We start from the raw sequence: 25,764 nt of genomic DNA, 5'->3' as shown, positions 1-25,764 counted from the left end.
GCATTCACAGAACACATACGAGAGTGGGTGGGGCTAATTGCATTATTAACCCATTCTTAACATACGTCATTACGCGCTTTTAGTAGAATTAATATTGCAATGATTTGGTTTAGTATGCACACAGTGATAAAGTACATATAGTATATACAAAAATGTTGGGTCTTTACTATGTACTGCAGCGATCTCTCTTTAGTGCTAGTTTATTTTTATACGCTCCATTACAAATAGCACAAACTCGACTGAAGCTACAGTATTTCTTCTTTATTTCATAATATTTAGATAAATCCATTTTAAAGAAGCTCTCATACAGTTGCTTATCACTTTCAATATGTCTAATATAGTCAGCAAGTGCTTTAGGACTAGTAAAATTATCAGCAAACAAGAATGTATTACTGCCAGGCACTTGCTCAAATATATCCGGTGTCCCTCGGTATATTGGAATAGATCGTGTCAAATATGAATGCCAAATTTTCTCAGACACAAATCCAGGTAAGATTGCTCCCTCTGGGCAAATCAGAAATCTGTACTGTTGTGAAATATTCATTTTAACACCTTGCCAATCCTTGACTTGTCTACTAACTGGCATGTCAGTATTGTGAAAACATTCTCCATACGAGTCAACATGAATATACTTCATCAATTCTTCAATGAATTTTAGTCTACCCTTGTTCTTGTGGCATTTAGTGAGGAAGAGAGCTATGCTTTTAGTCTTGGTAGTTGGAGGTGGTTTATTAGCCACCTCAATGAGTTTATCAATGTTACCACAGATGTATGGTAACGGAACATCACTAGTTAGCTTGTAGTTGACAGTAACATCATGTTCGCTAGCATCAACTGAATTACATCTGTACATTTCTGGTTCATGATTGAATTGAATAACTATTTGTTCCTTACAATATCTTGGCATGGCTTTTGATAGTAGCTCGTTCCGTCTTTTACAAGCAACAAAAAATCTGGCATCAGATAACACATTGTTATGATTCATAATACATTTAGCTCCATTAGGGAGCTGGCAGAATGGTGAGCTTCTCTCATAGTCATCATAGACGTTATAGGGAACATTTACTATATTGTAGTTGTCCAAATATATTGTAATGTTTTCTGTATGATTGTCACAGTTGAGGTGGGGACAACTGGTAATGCCGTATGCTATCAACTTGGACTCCTCAGGAAAGTGAAACATGAAATATAACATGCTCATCAGTACTAGTACAAGGAAGGCATATCCTGTGAAACACAACACTGAGTTACACTATCAGTACTGTATATTGTAGGATGGTGTGTAGATGTACATTATGTTTAGTAATACGTTGTATGATATTGATATCAAAAAAATACACAAATGATACTGTTTACCAATGAGGACAAATAACCACTATAGTCTGTTCGGGTTCACCTGTCTCTATACGAGCTAATCAAACAGTACTGTAGTATTCTTTAGTAGGAATCCCCAAAAATGACGCGTGCCGCCTGTTAGTGTGCTGAAGATTTAGACTGAATTTAACTTCATAGCTACTAGATAGACTCTATAAACAGTCACGATGGACATTTTTACAAAGCAGCAGTTTCCAAAGGTGTGATTTGTCTTTCACTATTAGGCAATTTCTTTATGAGATTAGTATGAAAATTCATGTGATGTTCATACCGCCATAGTTTGAATTTTTAACAGATTCATACCACTGAAAAGTGTTTGTAGTGAGATTTAAACCTTTCATTTCACAAAAATCCTAAACACTCTAATAATATATACACCATTTTACAAGGCAAACAAATTGTCAGAAAGAAAGGACTTACACAAGTAACATGGCAATCACTTACAGTATAGACAAATTTTAAACCTTAAGTTCTCACTTTTATTGCAATGATTCTACAAAACTCCTAAAACCTCATTCAAGGTAACATGAAATCATTCAACACTTATGGAAGAATTGGGATTATCTCAACTCATTGGATCCTGAGTGTATTCAGACAATCGAAAGTTTGGGATAAATGAAGTCCATTTATTTATATTAGGGCTGCAACAGATATTTGGTTTTCGTTAAGATATTCGCTAGAATTTTGGTATCAAGATACTAAATATTTACCATTCAGATATTTGTTCACTGGTACATTACAAGTGCGTACAGTGGAAAATGGCTTTGGCTACAAGATGGCCTGTTTTACAATTCATAAACATTAAGACATCCAAAATATAATTTGACATTGGCAGAGCCCTGTTCAAACACTCTAATAGATTACACACTTTAGACAAAATACTCTAACAGAACAGTCATTTTTACTGTTTGAATAACAGAATGATCAGTTAATTGATGGCCAGTTATTATACTGTAGATAAAAGAGCTAGTTTTGCAAATGCATACCAATTGACTTGATTAGCACACTGAATCGCTGAAGAATTTAATGATTGATCTTATTATTTCCGAGCATTTTGTAGAGTTTTACTTGAATGATTGGGCCATTTCTTTCATTGCTGATACTGGTATATACACAAGCTCCATAATCACATGTGAATTGTACTCAATGTGGTTGTAATTGATCTTCACTGAGACGACTGCAAAACATTCATGGAGCTATCACTATGTACAAGGTTATTTTTCATAGATAACAGACACCCCTACTGGGATTGGAAGCACCCAATAGTGTCCATACAAAACTACCATGTTTCACACCTGAAGTTTTGTAACACTTATTGCCTAAAAATCTTGGTTTATTGCCTGGATAAAGCTTGAATGCTTTTTGAAGGACAAATGACTTTCAGCTAGTACAGGTGCCTTCCGTATTGTGAAAATGGTGAAGTGGACAAATTTTGTTGTTCACTTAACCAGTAATTACACTATGAATACTGGTAAGTGGTTCATGGTATACTTGCCTCTAACCTGGCGGTGCCTGCCCCTTTACATAGAGGAAGGGTCTCGTCACTCTAGCACTCAAAATTTGTAGCGTGTTACTGAAAACAGGTAACACCAATTGGATTGTGTTGTTGGTAATTACTGAACATTTGTGATGTTTGTTTTGGAGTTACCATGGATAGTTATGTAATGCATGACAGAGTTTGTCACAATGTTTTGTGAAGATGCGATATGACTGAAGCTGCTTGTAGTCACCAATAGGATGCTCTTTAAAAGAACAAAAGATGGAGGTAGTGAAAGAGCCTTGTAGTTAGAATTGATGTACTCGTAAAGCTTCCTAAAAGGAATCTCGGTTATGTTAACAGCCGTTCATTAATCCATCTTGCAAAATACTTACTTTGTATGGTTGTTAGACGTTCCATTCTTTCTGCCATTATTGTGACTTCATTGTTTATTTACATTCCATTATAACTCTGTAATGCTAGAGTGACCAGACCCTTCCTCTCTATGTGAAGGGGCAGGCGCTGCCAGACTATGTTTAGCCAAGCATGTAATTCCCATCTTCCATGCTCGCCATCAACATCTCCATGGACAAATACATCACAATGGCATGTTTACTACTCAACAGTAAGCAAAAGATGCATTTATAAAATCTATGATTATTTAAACAGGCCAGCTGGGTATGTGTACTGGAAAACACATAAAGCACTAACATAGTCCTGATAAGGCCACTCCAGTCCTAACTAAGGCCACTTCAATTGGTATACCAGTTTCTGACCCTGTTCACTCTGAACGGGGCATGTGGGTGAGCAAATTTCATCATTGTCATTATCATTATACCGTTAAAATCACTTTACTGGATACAGCTACGTGATTATAATACATGCGCTAGCATGAATTATTTATATATAACAAAGTAAAACCTACGAATGATGACACATTTAGATACCTATCACGAAATACAAACTAAATGGCTTCTGAAAACAAACTTTAAAAAGCCAAAAGTCATATAGTAAGGTCAAGAGTGATATTTTTATTATGTACTCTTGGTAAGGTCGCCACAATTAGCATAGAGAGAGGGCCGGGATAGAAAACTATCACATGATTCATTAAAACTTGTAACAATCAGTCTTACACGATTCTTTATCACAAACTAGTGGCACGAAATGGTTTATAGTACTCTCTGGTAATGCTCACTTGTGTATCTACATGTGGGTGTTCTATCAACTATCTGCTGCCTGGTTGAGCTTTATTCCCATGTGCACTCCTCACCTACACCAGCCCACAAGCTAGTGGTACACCTTACCAGCGACAAGAATGGAAATGGATAATTTTTGACAGATCTAACCCTAAATGTCATACATATTAAAACTTCAATGATAAAGTCCTTTGGTCGTTATGACTGAAAGTGGCAAAACGTGCTCAACTTCAAAACAATTCATGCCCTTTGAAGTGCGAATTTGTGGCATATGGCTTACTCCTCAATAACAATGATTAGGCAGTTCTGCTTTGAGTTGCAAAGTCACCTTGTGCTACTGTACACCCTGAAGAAAACAACTTTTCTCTACAAATGTTTATAATAGAGTTTACAAAAGGTGTAAATGGAACTGTATGTAAGGAGCGCGCCCGTAAAAAATAGTTTTCTATCCCCTCTCTTGACAATCTATGCAACTAGCAACAATGACATGTACCAGAAAGCAAGGCAATAAGCGTTCTAGACATTAAGTAGAGTATGAGTAACGAGCAGCAAATTTGCAATTTGTAATAATAGCAATAATGACTACTCTAGAGATTTATGATAGGCAGGGGACTAATGTTCTAGTAGGTACAACACTGAAACACCGCAAGTTAGGACTTAGTGATAGGCCACTCCATATAAATTCTGTTTCTCATCTTCCACTCAGTATGCAGGTGGGTGATGCATTTCCATTATAACACTGGCAGCATTTCAAGCCATTATTTGCTTGGTACAACCATAGCAACAGCAAGCTGCATAAAAGCACGTGCTTAAGCTTGTACAGTTTAGTGCTGACAGTAAACAGAAGTGGGCGGAGCAGAGAATTTATTTGGAAATGGTCTGATCATGGGAGGCTCTAAAAGGGACCTTGTTATTACCAGTTCAGCACCGGAGGGTGAACCTGCCTCGGGGTGAAGATCGAGGTGAACATAATATAATCTTGGTATTTAATACGTTTAAAGCGACAAGTATACAAAACAAAATATGTTTAACTTACTTGCTTTCCTAGACATATCCGCTAGGGGCTTATGCATACATTTGTAGTACAATTCTTCCGCGAGCACCTGAAGCATCAGGGTGCAGAGCTTTATTTAGAATATATCATCACGTGAACAGAAAAAATTGTCGTAACTATAGTAACGCTTTATTTACAGGGCGAATAGCGAGCACGTAGAAACATGAGCCAGCGACAGATAATTCAAGGTTAGTTCTATAATCCGCTTATTGTTAAGTTTACTATGGACGCTTTTGTACAGTGTTCGAGCAATACCAGAAGGCCCGTATCCAGTTTGTACAAAATGTAGCAGAAATGGCATCGAGACCACAAAACATCGAAACACTCCACAATTCTGGTAAGCCTGTCTATGCTAATGTTGTTATAGGAACATATTAACACTGTGGCGTGTTACTATGCAACCACTGATGTGATAAGATGTCCATTCTTCCAGGAGTGATGCAGTTGTTGAGGCCTCTATTATTGGATATTGTTCCTACTGTACAACAAACTGCTGCCCTTGCTCTGGGCAAGCTAGCTAACCACAATGATGATCTTGCTGAAGCTGTGGTCAAGGGTGACATCTTACCGCAACTAGTCTACTCACTGGCTGAGCAAAATGTAACAACTATAATGTGGGGTGTGACTGTTTGGTGATGTTCTTAAGGCCAGGCAAACTTGATTAATTGTTTCTCATCCCCGCCCGCATCCCTTTTTACCCCACCGCCTCTAGTTTCATTATTGCTGTTATAAATCACATGCACACTTATTTTGATTCTAAGAAGGCTGGCTATCATTTTACAGCACAGCAAATGTCACTTGCACAGTGGTATAACGTAAGTACTAGTTCTTAAAAAGCTTTAGCTAACCTACCTTTATAGTAACAGATAGCTAGATTTGGAGTAGCTATACAGTTCTTTAATAATGAATAATGAAAAATGACAGCATGAAAATCCGTGGATGAGAAAAATGTAATCAAGTTTGCCTGGCCTAAAACCTGCATGCATTTGCACTACAGCATGTATTTCTTCATTATTCCATTATTTGTTTGAATGATGAAATATTGAGCAACATACAGGTCAGTTTTCAAGATTACTGCACTAACATAGTAGCTATCTCGTGCATGAAATGCTTATAGGATTATCAGATCTGTGTAATGAACCCTACAACTTAGGCTATTGTTTGCAGGATATTATGTGCCGCCATGTTGAGACTACACTGGAAATAGATCAGAATCTTGTGTGTGAAAATTGGACATAGTCTAGCTAAAGCTATTGTGGCATGTATATGGTAATGATCCACACACCCACACACCATGTAATGATATTTGAAACTTTTTGGATGAAAACACCAAATAGTGGCCTAGCTATAAGTAGTCCGTAGTATTGTGTACATGTTATAATTATGGGTATTCTTTGCAGAGGTTTTATAAAAAGGCTGCTGCATTTGTGTTGAGAGCAGTGGCTAAGCACTCACCAGAGTTAGCACAGGTTAGTATTAACATCATGTCATGATGGTATTGGTACCAGTTGTTGTTGTGTAGTCAGTGGTGGATAGTGGGGCACTGGAGGGTTTGGTGATATGTTTGGAGGAGTTTGATCCTGGAGTGAAGGAGGCATCTGCTTGGGCTATGGGATATATTGCTCGTCATAATGGAGGTATGACTTTTACATAGTGTTGTTGGTATATAATTTATAGCTTCTGTATGTTGATGGCAAAGTGCTTTAGTACCAATCAGTTACAATGTGATTTTTTCATTATATAGATCTTGCTCAAGCAGTGGTGGATGCAGGTGCAGTACCCTTGTTGGTGTTGTGTGTTCAGGAACCTGAGATCTCTGTGAAGAGAATAGCAGCGTCTGCACTGAGTGATATAGCCAAACATTCACCGGAGGTGTGTATATATTGTACTAAAGATCTGGTGATGTACAGAGTATTGGTCTCCTGTAGCTTGCTCAAACAGTGGTTGACTCCGGAGCAATAGCACATCTTTCTTTATTGATTAGTAATAAAGATGCTAAACTAAAGGTGTGTGTGTGTGTGTGTGTGTGCATCATCATTATCCTCCTTACACAGCGTCAAGTATTCTCTGCCCTCAGTCAGATAGCTAAACATTCAGTTGAACTAGCAGAGATGGTAGTGGAGGCTGAAATATTCCCAAGTGTGCTGAATTCATTGAGAGGTATGTAATTGTTGTGGAAGCAGGATATGAAGAAGTTTAGCTGACCAAATTTACTGATTACAACTATGTCTGCTGGTATGTCACAAGAACATTTATACTCTATGAGAGTAAAACTGTGTACAGTGGTACCTCACTCTATTCTGGACACCTCGAAGTTGGTGCCATGCTGAGGTGTCAGAAGTGTCCTGATTTTTGAGGTCAAATTTGTACAGTGCAATACCTTGCTATGGGACCATGGATCAGTGTCCCACTTATTTAAGTGTCCATATTTCGCTATGTCCTGTTGGGGTTTCACTGTACAGGGAAGCTTGTGGACAATGATTTAGATCAGTACATTTAAATTTGTGTAGCCAGTATGTCTCTGTGTGAGTAGTGTAAGTGGTAGCAATTCAGTTGCAGCTTTGCTTGGCCTGAAATCTGATACTCACAAACCCTTTTTGTTGAGTAATTAATTAGAGATATATTCATCATTTCATGTACTGTTTGTAGCCAGTATTGCTTGTATTGTTCCCTAGTAGTTCAACAGAGCAACAAAATTAGCATTAGATCTTTCATATGGATATTACTTCACATTTATTATTTCCCTCCACAAAGACTCTGATGAGTATGTCAAGAAGAACGTGGCCACTTTAATCAGAGAGATAGCTAAGCACACCCCAGAGGTACACATCACACCCACTAACCACATCTTTACTGGTGTACATGTAGCTAGCACAACTGATAGTCAATGCTGGGGGTGTGGCAGCAGTGGTAGATTACATCGGAGAGTCAAGAGGTAACATCAGACTACCAGGAGTGATGACACTTGGCTATGTGGGGGCTCTGTCTGAGAACCTAGCTATGGCCGTGATCACATCTAAGGTAAACTAAACTAAAAATTCATTAATTAATAAATTGGTATTTCCTAGGGTGTAGCTCAGTTAGCAGTGACTTTGTCTGAAGAACATGAGGATCATATTTTGGTACTAATATTTTCAGTGGAGTCACAAGCATTTTACGGGTTTATCCTAGGCTGCTACAGCATGGGCGTTAGGACAGATAGGTAGACACACTCCTGAACATGCCAAGGCAGTGACTACTGCTAATGTACTACCAACACTTCTGCAATTGTATTTGAAGTCTGATGGGTCTGATGATCTACAAGAGAAGGTTTGTAGATAACATATTCCTGGTGTAACTGATACATTCTTAGACTAAGAAAGCTCTGAAGAATATACTGACAAAGTGTACCTACCTACCAGCCCTTGAGCCATTACTACATGATGCACCACCAACTATATTGAAACATGTGGTCGGTCAGTTTTCTAAGGTTTGTAACAATGACTGTACAGTCCGTACATGTCTATACAAGACACTATTCACTGGTGTTTACCAATCGTAGGTATTACCTGGTGACCCCAAGGCCAGAAGACTATTTGTTACATCTGGTGGCCTCAAAAAGGTATGTACATACATAAGTAAGTGTGTTGTGGAAGGTTGGTTTCCCATTATTGCCTGAGTCAGAGTGTCTACAGTAACCTATGACTTGCTGCAGTTGGCCTTGCCACTATAACTGACAGTTCACTACATGTCTGTATTTTATGCAAGAACAAAGCGATGGAAATAGTAAACTTATGGTTTTAGCAATGTATATATACAGGAGATATTAAAACAGGCTACCACATAAGATCATGAAGTAGAAATAGTATTGTTGGCTAAAGCTGCCAAGATTGTGTGAAAAGACATTACAGGTTACAAAGATTTTTTTTTCATAGCAAGTTTCCACCTGGCTGTCAGCACTTGTAGAAAATATGCTCCCTAAATCAATTTCCTTCTAAACACCTAGGTCATATAATCTCCTTCCATACAATTGGTAAGACAAGACAGGACGAGCCATCTTATCTGTTGACCGGCGTTGATGGGAAATCACACCTGAAACACTGCTTCCTACAGTACCTTCCTTAGCTTGAATTTGGGATGCTCTCTTTAATTTCTCATTGCTAATTTTACATAACAAGACTTATGCCATGCTGCCTGGTTTTGCACTAGTTCTTCAATTGTAATATCATTACTGAACTAGCAATGTTCCAAGCGCTAACATTAGTGAGAAATGAGTTGTATGTTACTGACAGGTCCCTGTCTCCTTTTGCATTGAATTGGCATTTCATTGGTTCCTTTATCTTTTGCTGACAGATCAAACACATACTCCAATCCATATTTAAAACTTTAGTTCTAATAACACTGAACATAGAGAATAGAGATAGGCTATTTACCTTAGAAAGTATTCAAAATCTCAGTCCCACAAGTAAAAGGTAGTTGTCAATGGTAACCATATTGTTGTCAATAACAACCATATGCGTGGCTGCTTTACAACTGATTTTTGCCATTATGTAATATAATATCGATGCTATAAGTTTAGCCAACCTTGGAACGACCCTGGCAGCAAAGGTACGCCTTAATTTGTCACAGCACGGCACATATTACAGCCTGTGTTTATTGACACTCTACAAAGTGTGGTGTACTTGTAGGCATCATGCTTGGCTACTTTGTGTTGAACATTCAGTGTTTGTCTGCGGTGTTTGTTTCCATTAACAAATCATCCTGCCTAGCTAGGATGCCTGTGGAGCTGGGAAGGTTAAACCTCTCCCAACTTTTACTGTGGCTGTGGCACAGTTATTGCAATACCGGCAAGGTATGTTTCCATATTGTTCAAAGTGCCCCCATCAAGTCCCCGGTAATAATCGCAAGTAATGTACAGGCGGTTTGTGGCCATATGGAAACCAGTCTTAAATCTTAAAGCACAATAGTAGTAGTAGTAGTACAATAAGATGTCTTTATAGTGATTTTAAACATCTTTACAGATACAAGAGATCCTAGCTGATCCTGGATCAGTGTTACAAGAATATGTAACAACAATAAACAACTGCTACCCAGAAGAAATTGTCAAGTGAGTAAATAAGGATGTTTGTGCCTGTCACAATGATGCAATCTGTCTTGTGTTTCATGGATTATTACTCTCCACTGGCATAAACTATTTCCTTGGGCTTTTTTATTGGAGTGCTTGAATATGTATTAGACTGTTTTATGTCCTCCTGTTACAAGTATTGGGGTTTATGCCTCATGTGAAGTAATATGGAAGTGCCCAATTTAGGAGCATTTACCTTTCACCTATGACTAGCACTACAGGAGGCATATTAGCACTTTGTAATGTGACCTTCATAAATTGATCCATGAAACACAAAATACATTTGGCATGGCCTAATAGCTAAATTATATGTATCTATACAACTCACACACCACATGTTACTATACATTCTCTCTATCAACAGGTACTACTCCCCAGGCTACTCAGACAAGTTGTTAGAAAGAGTGGAACAATATCAACCTGTCTCATAACTATCATGTTGTATTGTTGTCATCAATATCTTGTGATAGCCAATATTACAAGTTGTGTGCACTGGTCCTACATGTTGCAATGAGACCATGCAGTACCCAAGTACTAAAAGTCACACTTTAATACGCACACATGACACAATAAATCTCATCTACACCTTATTCTCCCCAACTTTCCTTCTATTTACTTTTCTTGCACAAACACTTTCCAATTAATGCACACAGTTCTAATTAATGCGCATTGAGCAAAAAAAAAGCGGAAGACGCTCGGGAAGACGTCACCGCCCATCACTCGAGCGAGTAAGTTAATCTGTGCGTCTAAGGGAATAATGATTGTAACTACGTCTTTGATATAATGTTGCCTTTAATGTAGGCTGTAAAAGTAACAATTCAAAAAAAATTTAATTAATGTAGGCTGCATCATAGATAATGTGTACATTGAAAACGCATACATTATCTATGGCTGCATGTACATGGTAAATGGTTGATGGCTTGTAGAACATTTGAAGTGTTGTAAAGGAGCCATTAGTAAGTGAATAACTACTAGTTTATCCTTGCAGCTAATATAGGGCTGTTCTTTGCAGCAGTGTGAGGTTTATGCTATGAACCTATCATCGAGTCTATTATAGTTATTTCAAATGGCTGAGGAATTTACTATCTGTTATTTTGTATTTAAGGCTATACCTTATTGAACAGGTTTTGTGCTGACCCCTACTGATCCATTCCTGTCCACAAAAAGAGTGCTGTATACCTAAAAAAAAATGGGGAAGCAGGCCAAGAACACTGTTTAACTGGTTTCACAGCAATGTTTGTTGCCAAGCATATAAGATTATTATAGGCAAAACATTTGAGCAACAGCTTGTCATATGGGTATGGTAGCTAATGGTTGTAGTCTGGTCTTGTGCCAAAGGTAATGGCAGCACCTGTATAGGTGAGGCTTTTGGAGTTGTCGACTCATCTTACCACTACTGTTGACAGGTATGTACGTATGTAAATCCAAGTACCTTTAAAAATCAACCTATGTCATTAAGGGCCAACTACGGGACGGCTTCAATAATTGTTTGCTATAGTTAATGAGGTTATGAAGTGCAACTTAGCTATGTTTGGGCCCTACTTGACATAGTGGGGTGGCAGTATTAAAGAATTACAAGTGAGGCTTACTGTTCTTAGCGACAGTTGCATTTAGTTAGCTGTTATTGAATATTACATGTTGATTACAGACTTGATGAGTGGTCCACCTGTAAAGAGAGTCCGCCAATCATCATTATTAGAAAGCTTCAAGTTACAAGGCAGGAAATCCAAGATGGCATCAAGTAGCCCTTCAGCTTCCCCAAAGCTCAACCCATCATCTTCTCCGACATTAGATTACACAGTTGACTTAACAGCTGAACAAGTTGATGAGTTCCTAATAGACAATCGGGAGGAAGAGCCGAAGCCTAAACCTGTGGATAGCCAGTCAGGATCTCATCCAGTGCAATCACCTTCCAAATATTACGGAAGTCCATTGAATGAGATCACATTTGGTCCATCAGCCTGGCCCACCCTTGAACCACTTAGAGCAACTCCAACACATTCTGTGTTGTTCAAGCCAAGGTCTCCACCTGGGAAACCACCTCTTCCTTATCCAGATAAGTTTAAGGATGTATGGGATAAGAACCATGTGAGGATGCCTTGTTCTAGTGAAAGTGTTTACCCAATGTATGATGGTAAGAGTGAGTCACTAGTTCACAGGTGGCCTCTTATTGAGAGCTCCTTAAGGAAACCCATACTAAATTCTTATGACCTGGAGAAGTCTATTTTAAGCTACAACTCACGATATTCTGGGAAGTGGAATTTTAATAGTCTCCATGCACTGTTCAATAAAGAGTTGTCTAAAAGTGATGCTGATTATTTTTTTCGTATAACCCTACCTGGTATGATCGAGATGGCTTTAGACCTACCCAATATTGTTACACATGCAGTTCCATTGTTAAAAAGACAGCAGAACTACTCAATAACAATGTCACAATACCAGGCAACTTGTCTACTTGTTCATGCCTTCTTCTGTACCTACCCTAGACGTAACACAATGCAACGATCATCAGAATATGGGTCTTATCCTTCCATCCACTTTAACTCCCTTTACTCAGGTCCTGCGAAGAGTGTGAAAACTAGAAAAGTTGAGAAGCTAAAATGTTTGATCCACTACTTTAACAGAGTGGTAGCTACCCCACCCACAGGTAATGTCACATTCCAGAGACAGTGTATCACAGATCTACCGTCCTGGGACAAGTGTGATAATGTCACGTTCACCAAGTTACATGTCACTGCGAAGGGGACTATTGAAGATAATGGACATGGAATGCTTCAGGCGGACTTTGCAAATAAGTTTATTGGTGGAGGTGTTTTAAACGAAGGTTGTGTGCAGGAGGAAATCAGATTTGTCATTTGTCCTGAATTGTTACTGTCAAGGCTTTTCACAGAAGTGATGGATGCCAATGAATGCTTGATTATCACTGGGGCTGAGAGGTTCAGCAATTACACCGGGTATGCAGACACATTTGCTTGGTCAGGAGATTGCGTTGATGCTACCATCACAGATAATTGGGGTAGAAAACAAACACAGATATTTGCCATGGATGCACTCATTTTCTATGACTATGGGTCCCAGTTTAAACCTGGCTTATTACTAAGGGAATTAAACAAACTTCATGTGTCGTTTGCTACTGATGTAGCTGGAGCTTCAGGCAAGATGGCTGTAGCCACTGGTAATTGGGGGTGTGGTGCTTTTGGTGGAGACACCCACTTGAAGGCTGTGCTACAGTTGATGGCTGCTGCCCTGGCCAAAAGAGACGTCGTCTATTTCACTTTCGGAGATGACAAGTTAGCTAAAGACATCTCACTTATTCACCAGTTGTTTGTTGAACAAGATCTTGATGTATCTACAGTGTGGAGTCTACTATTGAGATATCACAAGGAGGTTGTTAGTCAGGCTAAGGCTAACAGGCAAACCCTTCGTGGTGGAGTAGAATTGTATGATTTTATTTTTAGATTGTATGCTAATAATAATAGTAGTAGTGATGATAGCCAAACCTTACAGTACTCACAAGATTTGTGTTAGATTTTGTAATGCTGAATTTATATGTATGGGTATTTATCTTTAAATTACATTATGCGTCATAACTTCAAAGGGCGAAAAAAGCTAAACAGCAATTGCAGCTGAATTGCGTAATAGTGGGACTCTAATATTTTAGAGCAATGGGTGGACCTCGAGGTGGACGATGTGCTCAAAATTTCCGTGACGTGTGGAACACCTATACGTACTATCACCTGTCTGTCTTCTTCTTCACCTTTATGAGGTAAAGAACAAATAATAGATCGTGTTGTAGCTATAACGGGCTCGATAACGGGTGACCGGTTAGCAGCAGTTCATGGCAGGCCTTCACCGAACCACGAAGCTGTTGCTGTGATTGTTTTCATAATAGAGCTGTTGTTTGTGCTTACCAAACTGTCAGTCACTGTAGTAGGTACCCAATCTTTTGATTACCTAAAACCCTCGCCTGAAACCTATTTCACACTGACTGCTTTATTAGAAACTGAAGTAGCACTTTTGTGTGACTTGTTCTGTACATAGATAATAAGGTATATATTATCTATGTTCTGTAGTAACTTCTTGGAATGAAGTGGGTGGCACACTGTATTCTGATCTTTGTCCATGGTCAAAACGAAAGTCTAAAGTCAAGCAAGAAATTTGCAGTAGGTCAAAAGACAAGTTCATTTGTAAAGTGCATACCACAATTGATACTTTAGAATTAGAACATAACTGTATTTTAGCAAAAATTTACAAAAAATTGCGGGTCAAGCATGGATTTTACCGTAAATCAAGGGTCAAAGCTTATTTTCGAGGTTGACCAAGGACGAAAATCAGAGCACAGGGTATATTGGAATGGCACCCCCTTGTACTGTACGCCTCGGATTAAGGAGCTTGATGAGATCGGATTTTGTGGACAGTAGATAAAAAATAATGGGCTAGTCAAGCTTATAGTTCCACTGACGTTTTACTATAGCTAGTTGGCTCCATATGGTTGTATGCCCTAAGTACTTTCTTTGATCTAGTTAATTAGTGTACATTAATCCATGTACTGTATTATCCTAATACAATGTAGTTATGCACTATTTCATGCCACTCGTAAGACATTCAGTAATGTGAAGAGTTTGTTAGAAGATGAATGGACACCTTCCAACCATTCCAGATATGATGGACTATACCCACCAGAGGTGACCTGTATTACTTGGTAGCTTCCATCATTTGTGTACTCACAGGTTTGGGATGACCACAATTTCTTTCCTAATGAGGTATGTCAGCTAAATACACACCTATGTATGTATGTTAAGTGCATAGGTGTGTGTGTGTGTGTGTGTGTGTGTGTGTGTGTGTGTGTGTGTGTGTGTGTGTGTGTGTGTGTGTGTGTGTGTGTGTGTGTGTGTGTGTGTGTGTGTGTGTGTGTGTGTGTGTGTGTGTGTGTGTGTGTGTGTGTGTGTGTGTGTGTGTGTGTGTGTGTGTGTGTGTGTGTGTGTGTGTGTGTGTGTGTGTGTGTGTGTGTGTGTGTGTGTGTGTGTGTGTGTGTGTGTGCATGTGCGTGTTGTAATCATGGTTGCTGCTTGATGAGTAGTGTATTGTGTACACATGTGTTTGTGAGTGTTTTATTGAATGTTGGGATACTATATACTTACGTACATGTACTCATGGATTTTTTAAATTCAATAATCACCACACACAGGCATGCACACACACACACACATGCACACACCTACCCACGCGTGTATGCACACACATACAAAGTAAAGAAGACAAAAGCCTTCTTCAGTGTAGTGCAATTTATAGTGGTTATGTAGATGTTGTTTGCTTACTACACTAGGATAAAACTGAGATTTACCTTGGAAACCTGGATACCACCTTTTTATTCTGCTATGCAGTAGTGAGTTGATATATATAAGAGCTTTTGTAATCTTTACGTGTGTACTACTATAATCTAGTTATAGGGCTGAAACAGTCATGGATATTTAGACTAGCTACTTGTAGTCACACCAATGTGATGTGTTTTATACCACATTCTAAGCAGTTTGTAATTTCTTGATAAACAATAAATATTAAAACTACCACCAATCAATCTCTATAGTCTTCATGGTGTCATTTCATGATGACTAACACATCTTGTAATGTGATCTTTATGAGTACTCAAGTTCCAAATCCCAAATATTTGCAGTGTTTGTTTCAGCCCCAGGTATACATTGTTAGATAATATATGTACTTATTTTCCATATTTGTTGAGCTTTTTGTTGCTAGAAGAGAGTAGAAGTTACTAATATTTGCATTATGTATGTTAAGCAGGGACCATTGTCTATGATCAACTTTTCGATCTCGCTTGGCCATGGACCACTAACTTTCCAAAGTCCAATTTGTGACGTGTTTATAACAATTTGTCACACCATAATGTAGTAACTTGTTTGTGTTTACTGCTAAAGCTAGAGTTTGTTAATAAGATAATCTGACAGCTGAGCAGTATAGAGTTAGAAGGCATCAGCTTGTTCTGTGATATGATGTAGTATGCAAAAGTTTGAGACAAGATACACTGTATATGTGTAATGTATATTACACAACTCAACCACCTTAAGAAACTACAGTACAGATAGAACCTGTATGTATGTGTACACAAGCTGAATAATAATGATGATGATGTAAAGAATAATTACATATCTCTGTTTATCAACATGGTCTATGTTTATAGGGACTGTACATCAGTGGCTTCTTAGGTGACAGGTACGTATATTTGTATGCAAGAGGTACTCTGTTTTCAGGGATCCCCTCCTACGAGCAAATCTCAATAATTTGTTTTGCTTGAGGTGAACCAAATCTAATTTATAGTGCTCTCAAAGTCAACAAGTGTCTTGTGTATATGAAGACACAATTTGACTTGGTGCAATCCAACTAATACTATTGTTATTAGATTGTTTATTTATTCTGCCTGTTCTGTTTACCTTGTCAATTAAATAAATGATTGTGTATATTTGTAGGTATAATTTACGCTATGTGCTGTGTAGTGGAATGATGCTCTCAGCAATAATGGTTAGCTTTACAGTTTGATATCTCATTGTAATGTCATCCTATCACAAGGTGTTCACATTTGGATGTGTTGGCAAGTGGGCAGGTGTATACTCTGTCTACTACTATGGTGTATTGTGGGGACTGAATGGTACGTGAGTATGTAATGTTATTAGAGTATTTGTAGTGGCTGTATAATGTGTATGTACTACTTGTAGTCTTAAAATACTTGCTATTGTTTTTTTTTTTTGGTAGAGTTGATTACTTACATTAACATTATATGAATATAGTTAATTTTAATGTCCTCCTAACAGGATTATTGCAATCTGCTGGTTGGCCAACTACTGTAGCCATCATGGGAAATTGGTTTGGTAAAGGAAGGTGTGTATACTTGTGCTCTCATTTGTGTATTTGCATAATTATGTAAAGGTGTTTTACAAGATGTTTATCAAATGGTACGGTAGTACTGTTTAGTAGGGTTACCCCTAAAATGAATTGTGCCTCCAAAATGCTGCCATTCAAAAAAAACAAAAAAAAAACAAAAAAAACAACAACAACAACAACAACAACTTTTAAGAAGACTCTTAGCATCAATTCTAGTGTTAGAAACAAAGCAACACTTTAAGAAGGCCTAATATTGATTTAAAAAAATCACTGCCTTGTTTGTTACAGCCAAAAGGCTAGAGGAAAAACATATCAGTGTATGGCTACAATTTCATGCCACTATAACAAACTCACATGTGGCATGTTCCTTTTGTAGTTCCAACGAGTGTCTGAGTCGTAACTTCCATATCAACATTTTCCTTAGAGTAATTAATGTATGTAGATACCACAATACTATTTGAAGTGCTTGCAGTACTATAAGAGGGATTAGATACCTGTAGCAGTACTTATAAAATGTTCACCGTTATCATAAATTGTCGAGATAAGAGATACAGTGAGGGGAGTTTATGTATTAACAACAGGACTAATTCATATTTGCTTCCTCTCAGTTACATCTCAGATTACAGTCACGCTAGACTAGAGTATTTGTCCCTAATGTGTGTTTTATACATTTTGCTATGTCTTGTTTGTTTCCCATACTGTACTTCACATAGTCATGGAGTAATATTTGGAGTGTGGAGTGCTAATGCATCAGTTGGTAACATCATCGGTGCCTTCTTGGTGAGATACAGTTCTGGTCATGTCCACCATATAACACTGTATGTGTTGTGATGATATAGGCTGCCTCTGTACTCCATTATGGATACCAGGTTGAGATAAGTGTAGAAAGTGCATATACGTACCGTATGTGTGTGTATACTTAAGTGTGTGCGTGCATGTATGCTTGTGTGTATACACACCCACATGTGTGTGTATGTATTAATTGTATGTGTGTGCGTGTGCGTGTGGTGTGTGTGTGCACGTGTTTGTGATTATATTACTGTAATTTGAGTATGAGGAATTTATCAGTCCTATAATGATGTTGGAGGGATACATTATTTATGTAAATGCATTTCTGTGTGTATATACTATATATATGACCAGCCAAGTAATAACAGGCCGTTTTTCATATTCCTCAAATTCCATTTTATTGCTCCTCTGTTCTCTACATGTAGTAACAAGAAGTGGGCAGCCAAAGTTTCAGTCTTTTATGATAAAAAAATTATGCACATTTTGATCATTGAAGCAAACCTCAAGACATTAAAACCTATACACCATTGGATTTGCCTGTTCATGGAGAGCAAGAAATTCTTTTTTAGTGTTCGTACATTAAAAGATACATAAGTTATGGGTGCTACAGAGTTTTCCATCATCATTTCTTTGTTGGAATGGTCTTCTTCTTTCTCCACATGAAGGAGTACAAGGACAGTACCATACCTTGATAGATTTGCCAGTTCATGGTGAACAGGTTAAGCCAAGTCCCGTCTTTGTAGCTGTTTGTTTCAGTTGTGAGTTATGATCAATTATTTAAACGTCTGTAAATTATTTGCTGTACAAATCAAAATTATTGCTGTTCCAACTGCCTAGCACTATAACTCCAAGACTGTTCATCATAAAAGCTGAAACTTGGCTACCCAACTCCTTTGTTTCTATAGATACTGGAGAAATATTAGAATGGGATTCGAGGAATGTACGAAAATGGCTAAATACGATATATTAATAAGACATATCCAAGGGAAATTCTATCTGTAACTAGTTGTGTTTCCCATTGCTTTTTGATGCTATCTATCATTGGCTCTCATCCCGTTGTCTAGTGATGTTACCTATATCCATGGCTTTCATCCTAAAGTGGACTCTAGTGCTACACAACATATGTAGTGGGAAATCTCAAGATGTAGTTTGTGCCATTTGTAACATGTTTGCTGTACTTTTAAGAGCAGTTAAATGATTAATGTATTAGTAACTGTGTATTAATTGGTTGATGGTTCAATACACGCATCATATAGAGTTCAAGTGTTCTTAATTCTTTTTTTATATTCCAGTATGCCTTTCTGGTGACAAGTGTTCCATTGTTTCTGGCTGGAATTGTGATGTTCTTCACTATTGTTGAGCATCCAAAATGTGTTGGTGGGTGTGGCTCAATGTGATTTCTAGCCCCTTCTCACTTCTCCTGCAGGACTATCATCACCTGATGGAAAAGATAATCTGACAATTAATGTCAAGGCTAATCTAGTTGGTAAGTTGTACTGTATGTTGTTCATAGACACAATCACAGGCTAGTAGTTGCAATTGCATGCATTAACATCACATGATTTTTCTTGTTGTATATACTGTGATATAGGCCATTGAAGGGGGAGGGGAGCTTAGGATCTGAAGTGCTATTAAATGTGGGAAGAGAAAAGGGGGTGTGCATTCTTAATCATAATGAAATTTGTCCTCCAGTATCAAACTGGTAAAGTAGTAGGGTACATACTGTATTGGAGTGTATTAAAGAGGATTGATTGAACAGTCAAATAGTCTGATAGGAAATTTGGAATGTAGAAACACAAAACAGTCTCAGGATCAACCCTTAAGTCTCTACAATCTTACCACATTGCAAGTACTGCAACTTCTTTGATGCTTTCTAAAAGGACCCATACTAGAAATTATTTTGTGTAGATAAATGGATCTTCAGATTGAAATGCTTCGTACATTTACAAGTTTGTATAATTGGAAGTGATTATGTAACATCCTGACCACATTGTACATATTATGTTAGATGATAATGATCAACGTGAAGTCACCCCATTACTGAAGCCTACCAGTGATCCTGATATCCCCACATCACCAGATCACTCTGTGATGGTATACTCCACTAAACAACAGACACAAAACAGAGTAGTGCATTTCTTTAAAGCATTTTGTATACCTGGAGTTGCCGTGGTGAGACATAGTTGTAGTATTATGTACACCACCTCTGTGTTGTGTACTATTTTGTATGTACAGTGTAGCTTTTGAATTAATAACTATAGTTGTAAACTATTGTGTTCTTGTTGTTGTAGTATGCTTTATCTTATGCTTGTCTCAAGCTTGTCAACTACTCATTCTTCTTTTGGTTACCGTATTATCTTAATAAAGGTGATTGTGTTTGTGTGTGTGTATTTGTTTATGTACGTGTGCTTGTGTAGTGTGTGTGTGCGTGTGTGTATGGGTGTTGTGTGAGTGTGTGTGTGCGTGCGTGCGTGCGTGCGTGCGTGTGTGTGTGCGTGCGTGTGTGTGTGTGTGTGGTTTCTCTTTTACACACAAGATTCTATTGTACAATTATTGCACATGTTACATAGTTTGCTACCTGATAATCATTGTATGTATGTATTAGCCTACCCATCATGGGCCACTCCAACTGAGGCTGCACTTCTATCAACACTGTATGATGTGGGTGGAATAATAGGTGTGTATATGTGTAGCTGGTATTAACAAAGAACTGAGCTGAAAGCAATTTCATGTATAACTCACATCTATCCTAGATGATCAATGAGCTCTGCCCTTTTGCAGTGCCATGACATTACCATGAAAGGGTCTCTTGCTCTTCTAGATTTTCTCTCACAATTTAAAGTCTTTCCAACTAGGGGATTCCGTATATCCTTGTAGAAGTGAAAGTGCTGGTCATTGCATTGTATACACCTGTAAAATTATGTACTTTATGGCACAATGTTGAAACTCTACTCTGTCATGTACGGTCATGTATCTGTAATTATTGAGAGTAGTGCATACTTTAACTGTGTATGATTTGTTTACTTTCTTTATTGTTCCACAGGTGGCATAGTTGGAGGAATTATTTCAGTAAGTTGTCATATGCTTTGGATGAGTGTTATCAGTAGGGCTATTATCTGTTGAAACAGTTTCATAAAAGTAATTTGTGACCGGATTTCATATAACCAGGCTTCCACACACACAAAATCAAACTTACGTTTTTACCAGAAATGGATTGCTGGTCTAACACACTATCATATTCCACACTGTACTTCCTTCAGGACTGGCAAGTCTGGTTTCTGTAGCAGCTTTCTTCCGACCCTGTCAAAGCCACGAGTGGGAGATTGGCGCCATTAAATGGCCATGGCTTTGTGATAATGGTGTGTGGTGAGCTGGGACTTCACAGAGAGCTCGCCAATAGTGTTCTCAGTCAATTTGGAGAGATTTGAGGGCCATGGAGGGCCCAGCGTGGCCTCTGGATTTCATTTGTCTTCTTACTTCATTTTATACCCTTATATTAAGCCCACCCTCCCACCCTATTACTACCACCTGTGATATTATTACCCGCTCGAAAAAAGCTGACCAAAACAGGGCAAATTTTGTGTATCAGAAATTTATATACCCACTCAGTGATGGCTAGTAGACAGATGAATAATTGGTACAAGTTTTGTTTGCACAGCTGTAGGCACTGGGAAGTTATTACACAATGATTACCTAAAATCGCCATATCTCCTAACAAAGTTTTGTGCGTCGAAGCCTTGTTTTGTCAAATTCAGTCACATTTTAAATTTTAAGTACCAGGATGAAACATGCATTGTATTATACATTTTAGTACTTACATCTTATTGAGGAACAAGGTTAGTTTTTACTCCTTCTCTGCAATTTTATATAAGGATATGTGCACTTGTACCTACATGGACTTTGTAGAGACGCTGTAAATCTTCCCATTTACGATTTCAAGGGAGCATACAGTACAGTCACTCCTTATGAGCAGAATTTTTATGAGACTATAGCAATATATGTAAATACTGTAGCATGCAAGTTGCTAATTGTTGTAATTATTTTTCTGTTATCATAACACCAGGATTTAGTTGGTAGAAGATGTCCCATTGTAGTAACTATGCTATTATCTGCGATGGGTTTCCTATTTGTCTACCAAGGTAAAGTAAATAAATGGATAAATCATTACATGTTATTATGTAAGCTGTTTGTTTAGCATATGGTGACACTCCAACTAAGAATGCTATTTTGATGGCTATGGCAGGTGTGTGTGTGTGTGTGTGTGTGTGTGTGTGTGTGTGTGTGTGTGTGTGTGTGTATGTGTTGTGTGTGCGCATGCATGTGTGTAGGTTACATGCATGTGTATTGTGTGTGTATTATATGCATGCTTGTGTGTGACAGTGTGTGCATGTGTGTAATGTGTGAGTAAGTGAGGCAACATAACCAGAACCAGCTGTTAATTGAGAGTTGATGCCCGGTTATACCTAGCTGTTTTGTTGTTTCCTTGAGCAGACTCTCATTGCTCCAGTACACTTAACTGTTTAAATGGGGAACTGGCAACCTATTGTCAATTGGGGAAGGAAATGCCAACTGCCATGTGTCATACAGTGGGTGAAGGTCTAGGACTTTGGGTGCCTACCTGTGAAACATGCATGGTACGGCCCTCTGCAGGTTACCAGGAGAATTTGCCTTCGCTGACCTGAGCAGTGCGCGGGTGTCCCAGTGCTAGATGATTGACTGCTAGCACAGTAACTAAATGCTTTGCTTTTATCTAGAATGTGTGTTTATTGTGTTTATTGTGCATGCTTGTGTATGTACTTTCTTTTGTGTGTATGACTGCATGTAGTCACTGTACATAAATGTGCTTGTTGTTGTGTGGCATGTACATGATACCATATATAGTATGAACATACCTTAATTTGTTTCACCTCTTTGTGCTGCATAATATTTATAGGGGTGTTCGTTGGAGGACCTGCAAATTTGATTAGTTCAGCCATTTCTGCTGATCTGGGAAAGCAGGTAGATAACTACTTGTAGACTGAATTGTGTGTACTGTATAGCCTGGTAGCTTTTTGTTAGCTACTGGTATTGACTTTAGCATTGGTCTGTGTTGATGTGAACATATGTACTGTATAGATGTTCCAGCCATTTTCATGTGTAATAGCTTTTGCATCTCTGTATAGCCGGCTCTTAAAGGAGACAGTGAGGCACTATCCACAGTAACTGGAATCATCGATGGTACTGGTAGTGTAGGAGCAGCCATTGGTCAGGTATGTTAATGTGATGATGAGATATGTCATGATCATGTCACTATAGACAATTATTCCGATCATCAATATCAAGACTAATGGATGGGAATGGGTGTTTTATTTCTTAATGGGAATGGTAAGCTTCTTATTGTTCCAGTAAAGTGTTCAACATTCAATTCATAGCTGTTCTGTAGTGCATTATTCCTCAGTGAACTCTTCTACAGGGACATAAGGTATGTTTGTAGTGTGCACACAATAGTTTTATTGTGTTTGATAATCTGCGTAAAACAAACCACAATAATTATGGAGGGTAGACACTTATCTCCCCACTAATTTTTGTTCACAAAAGCAAGGCTCACTCCAGCTGCATAGCTAGCAGATATGGTCACAAAAACTACAAGTTATTGGTGATTATGATGACCTAAATGCTGACAGTGAAGAATTACTCTTTGATGATCCTGAACCAAATTTGCCACTTGTGTAAGAGTGTCATTATTATAAACCAATTGTCTATCCACCTTGTTTCAGATGCAACTGTAGCACCAAATCTATTCAGCATGCAACAAAGAAAGTGAATTGCAGTATATTTTTTGTTATTGGCTAGTCACTTACCACCATTTTTGTAGTGCATCAATTCTGCAAATATTGTGCACAACTAGCTAGACAGCTCAGCCAAGCTTAATTCAAGATTCAAAGGTTCCAGCATTAACTGTATGGCTTTATTGCTGCCTTTAATAATGATTTTCAAATATAAAAATAGCAAAACAATTTTTTACCACTGTACCAGTAAATAGACTAGCCACACACTTACATGGTAGCAACTCTTGGCTCTAACATTAAGTTTAGAGTTTAGAGCCATCTGAGGGGTGAAGATGTAATGAGAATAGCTCGTTGTGTACATGCAAATATGCATCATGCCAACCATTTTGAGCCTTCACTTTGCTTGCTTATATTTAGTAACAACACAGCATTCCACCATGATTCAAATACTCCCACCTATCCAAAGTTAATGTTTGGTCTCAAATATAAGCCCTATTCTTTTACATGCAGGCTGGGTCAAAAATACTGTGCATGGCCGGGAAGAAATAAAAGACCAGGCTTTTATATGAAGAACTGTGGTGGTACTATTTTCTGGCTATGCCCCACATAGCTATAGCTACGCACTAGCTTTTATCAGCGTTGTAAGTGGGTCAGTACTGTTGACGCGGTTGACCCACTGACCCGAATAGTAATCCAGATGGGACCCGAATCTGACCCACATGTGACCCAGTTTAATTAAAACCATAGTAATCTCACTCTAGTGGGATTAATGATCTATGTTAAAATAGAGGGTTGCCTCAAGAGCTAGGCTAAAAGTCCACAAGTTCCAAGTTTCATGATAGAGTTAGCCCTGCAATTTTTTTTTACAATATAGAAAGGATTGTCTGCAAGAAGTGAGTAGCTACGTATTATCAAGTGGGTCATATGTACTATCAAGTGGGTGTGGCTCCACGTTCGTATCATCAAGTGGTTGTGGCTCCACATATGTATTATCAAGTGGGTATGGCTCCATGTAAGTCTACATGTAGCTACAGCAATTAAGAATTTCCAGAAGTTAGTTACCTACATTTCAAGTAGCAACACGGATCCGATGATGCCATGCATGCCCACAGAGAACAGCTTCAATAAGTGGGCGTGACTCTATATATCTCGCACAGACAGCAAAGCATATTCCTGAATGGTGGATGTGGCTCCACATAAGTTTGTTGAGCGTTTACAACTGCATTTCCACCAATACAATGGAGCTCATTAACTTATAGTCATATGTGATGTCATCCAGGTCAGACCCAGATATTCAGTGAAGTAGATAAGACCCACTTGACCCGGACAAATAGCGTGACCCAAATGACCAGGATAATCCAGATGACCCAGCTATACACACACTGTCATGAAAATATTGATATGAAACTTTACATGTGGTTTAACCATCAAAAAAGTTTATACATATTTGGTATAGGTTTTTTTCTGATTCAGCAGTTCTAGCTATGTGCAGTTGCAATCATTCACATATTGAACACATACTTAATTGTTTTACTGTAAATTGGCATGTGGCTGTGTAATATCACGTATGCATACACTAGCTTGATGGTCTTATTCATGCTGGGACATGCATACACATTAACTTCATTGTCAGTAGTCTTATGACTTGCTATACTTTACCACAGGTCTCTAGGTGGGGTGTTGTGTAACAGATTAAGAAGTTACTCTACAAGAAGTAAACACCAATAACATTTTAAAAATACGTATTCATTGTATGGATCTTAACTTATGCAAAACTGTATGTCTAAATGTAAAAGGAAACTTTGAATACAGATGTAGTTACAGGATACCACAGTATTTGGTTTACTGAATGATCATGTGGTGATGTGTATGTACAGTATACCTATGCTATATAGGGTAGAGATGGGACGGTAGATTTCCCCTCAAATTTCCCATTTTGTGTATACAGCATTGAATAATTGCTCGTCAAAATGCTCAGTTGTTTAGTTCATCATAATGCTATGTCTTTTTTTGTGCTGTACGGTACTTATTTTGGATGAATTTTAGATGAAAGTTTTTAGCCAAATAGTTACTAAAACCACAAAATAAACAGATCTTCATAGTTTTGT

At 38.2% G+C, this 25,764-nt stretch overlaps 4 protein-coding genes and 1 long non-coding RNA gene across 9 annotated transcripts; 3 read left to right on the top strand and 2 right to left on the bottom strand.

Annotated features, from left to right (window-relative positions):
- Positions 1-88: 88 nt before the first annotated feature.
- Positions 89-5,229, bottom strand: LOC136262322 (uncharacterized). Its single transcript, XM_066056545.1, has 2 exons — positions 5,084-5,229; positions 89-1,227 (listed from the first exon to the last, which is right to left on the bottom strand). Exons 1-2 carry the CDS (start codon positions 5,157-5,159, stop codon positions 167-169), a joined length of 1,137 nt encoding a protein of 378 aa, XP_065912617.1. The 5' UTR covers positions 5,160-5,229; the 3' UTR covers positions 89-166.
- Positions 4,859-10,687, top strand: LOC136262319 (sperm-associated antigen 6-like). 2 transcript variants are annotated; one of them, XM_066056542.1, is made up of 17 exons: positions 4,859-5,009; positions 5,241-5,289; positions 5,343-5,438; positions 5,535-5,701; positions 6,502-6,570; positions 6,624-6,738; positions 6,846-6,973; positions 7,030-7,107; positions 7,156-7,261; positions 7,856-7,923; positions 7,970-8,122; positions 8,170-8,223; positions 8,273-8,410; positions 8,454-8,570; positions 8,643-8,702; positions 10,102-10,187; positions 10,570-10,687. In XM_066056542.1, the coding sequence occupies exons 2-17, from the start codon at positions 5,265-5,267 to the stop codon at positions 10,634-10,636; spliced, it is 1,527 nt and encodes a 508-aa protein (XP_065912614.1). In that variant the 5' UTR covers positions 4,859-5,009; positions 5,241-5,264; the 3' UTR covers positions 10,637-10,687. The 2 variants fall into 2 exon arrangements, with proteins under 2 accessions (XP_065912614.1, XP_065912613.1); XM_066056541.1 differs by lacking the exon at positions 4,859-5,009 and having other exon boundaries at positions 5,149-5,289.
- Positions 10,688-10,837: 150 nt separating this feature from the next.
- LOC136262318 (poly(ADP-ribose) glycohydrolase-like) lies at positions 10,838-13,780 on the top strand. Its single transcript, XM_066056540.1, has 2 exons — positions 10,838-10,933; positions 11,854-13,780. The coding sequence occupies exon 2, from the start codon at positions 11,859-11,861 to the stop codon at positions 13,731-13,733; it is 1,875 nt and encodes a 624-aa protein (XP_065912612.1). The 5' UTR covers positions 10,838-10,933; positions 11,854-11,858; the 3' UTR covers positions 13,734-13,780.
- A 52-nt stretch (positions 13,781-13,832) lies between these two features.
- LOC136260532 (sugar phosphate exchanger 3-like) lies at positions 13,833-25,506 on the top strand. 4 transcript variants are annotated; one of them, XR_010703588.1, is made up of 25 exons: positions 13,833-13,971; positions 14,779-14,890; positions 14,936-14,968; positions 15,532-15,591; positions 16,402-16,433; positions 16,688-16,739; positions 16,788-16,866; positions 17,030-17,096; positions 17,813-17,879; positions 17,939-17,968; positions 19,181-19,265; positions 19,315-19,374; positions 19,897-20,060; positions 20,180-20,255; positions 20,494-20,565; positions 20,932-20,957; positions 21,952-22,027; positions 22,084-22,131; positions 22,822-22,886; positions 23,051-23,137; positions 23,184-23,252; positions 23,300-23,349; positions 23,466-23,596; positions 23,645-23,687; positions 25,321-25,506. XR_010703588.1 is itself a non-coding variant. In XM_066054303.1 (23 exons), exons 1-22 carry the CDS (start codon positions 13,871-13,873, stop codon positions 23,326-23,328), a joined length of 1,479 nt encoding a protein of 492 aa, XP_065910375.1. In that variant the 5' UTR covers positions 13,833-13,870; the 3' UTR covers positions 23,329-23,349; positions 25,321-25,506. The 4 variants fall into 4 exon arrangements, 2 of the variants coding, with proteins under 2 accessions (XP_065910375.1, XP_065910374.1); XR_010703589.1 differs by having other exon boundaries at positions 23,311-23,349; positions 23,466-23,687; XM_066054303.1 differs by lacking the exons at positions 23,466-23,596; positions 23,645-23,687 and having other exon boundaries at positions 23,311-23,349.
- On the bottom strand, positions 19,043-21,366 carry LOC136260538 (uncharacterized). The gene is made up of 4 exons (XR_010703604.1): positions 21,085-21,366; positions 20,913-21,004; positions 20,631-20,798; positions 19,043-19,326 (listed from the first exon to the last, which is right to left on the bottom strand). It is a non-coding gene; the product is annotated as an uncharacterized lncRNA (long non-coding RNA).
- Positions 25,507-25,764: the final 258 nt, after the last annotated feature.

This window comes from Dysidea avara, chromosome 7 (assembly GCF_963678975.1).
Source record: "Dysidea avara chromosome 7, odDysAvar1.4, whole genome shotgun sequence".
NCBI lineage: Eukaryota > Metazoa > Porifera > Demospongiae > Dictyoceratida > Dysideidae > Dysidea > Dysidea avara.
Note: the sequence above shows the minus strand (reverse complement) of the source record. Positions and strands in the feature narration are given on the sequence as shown.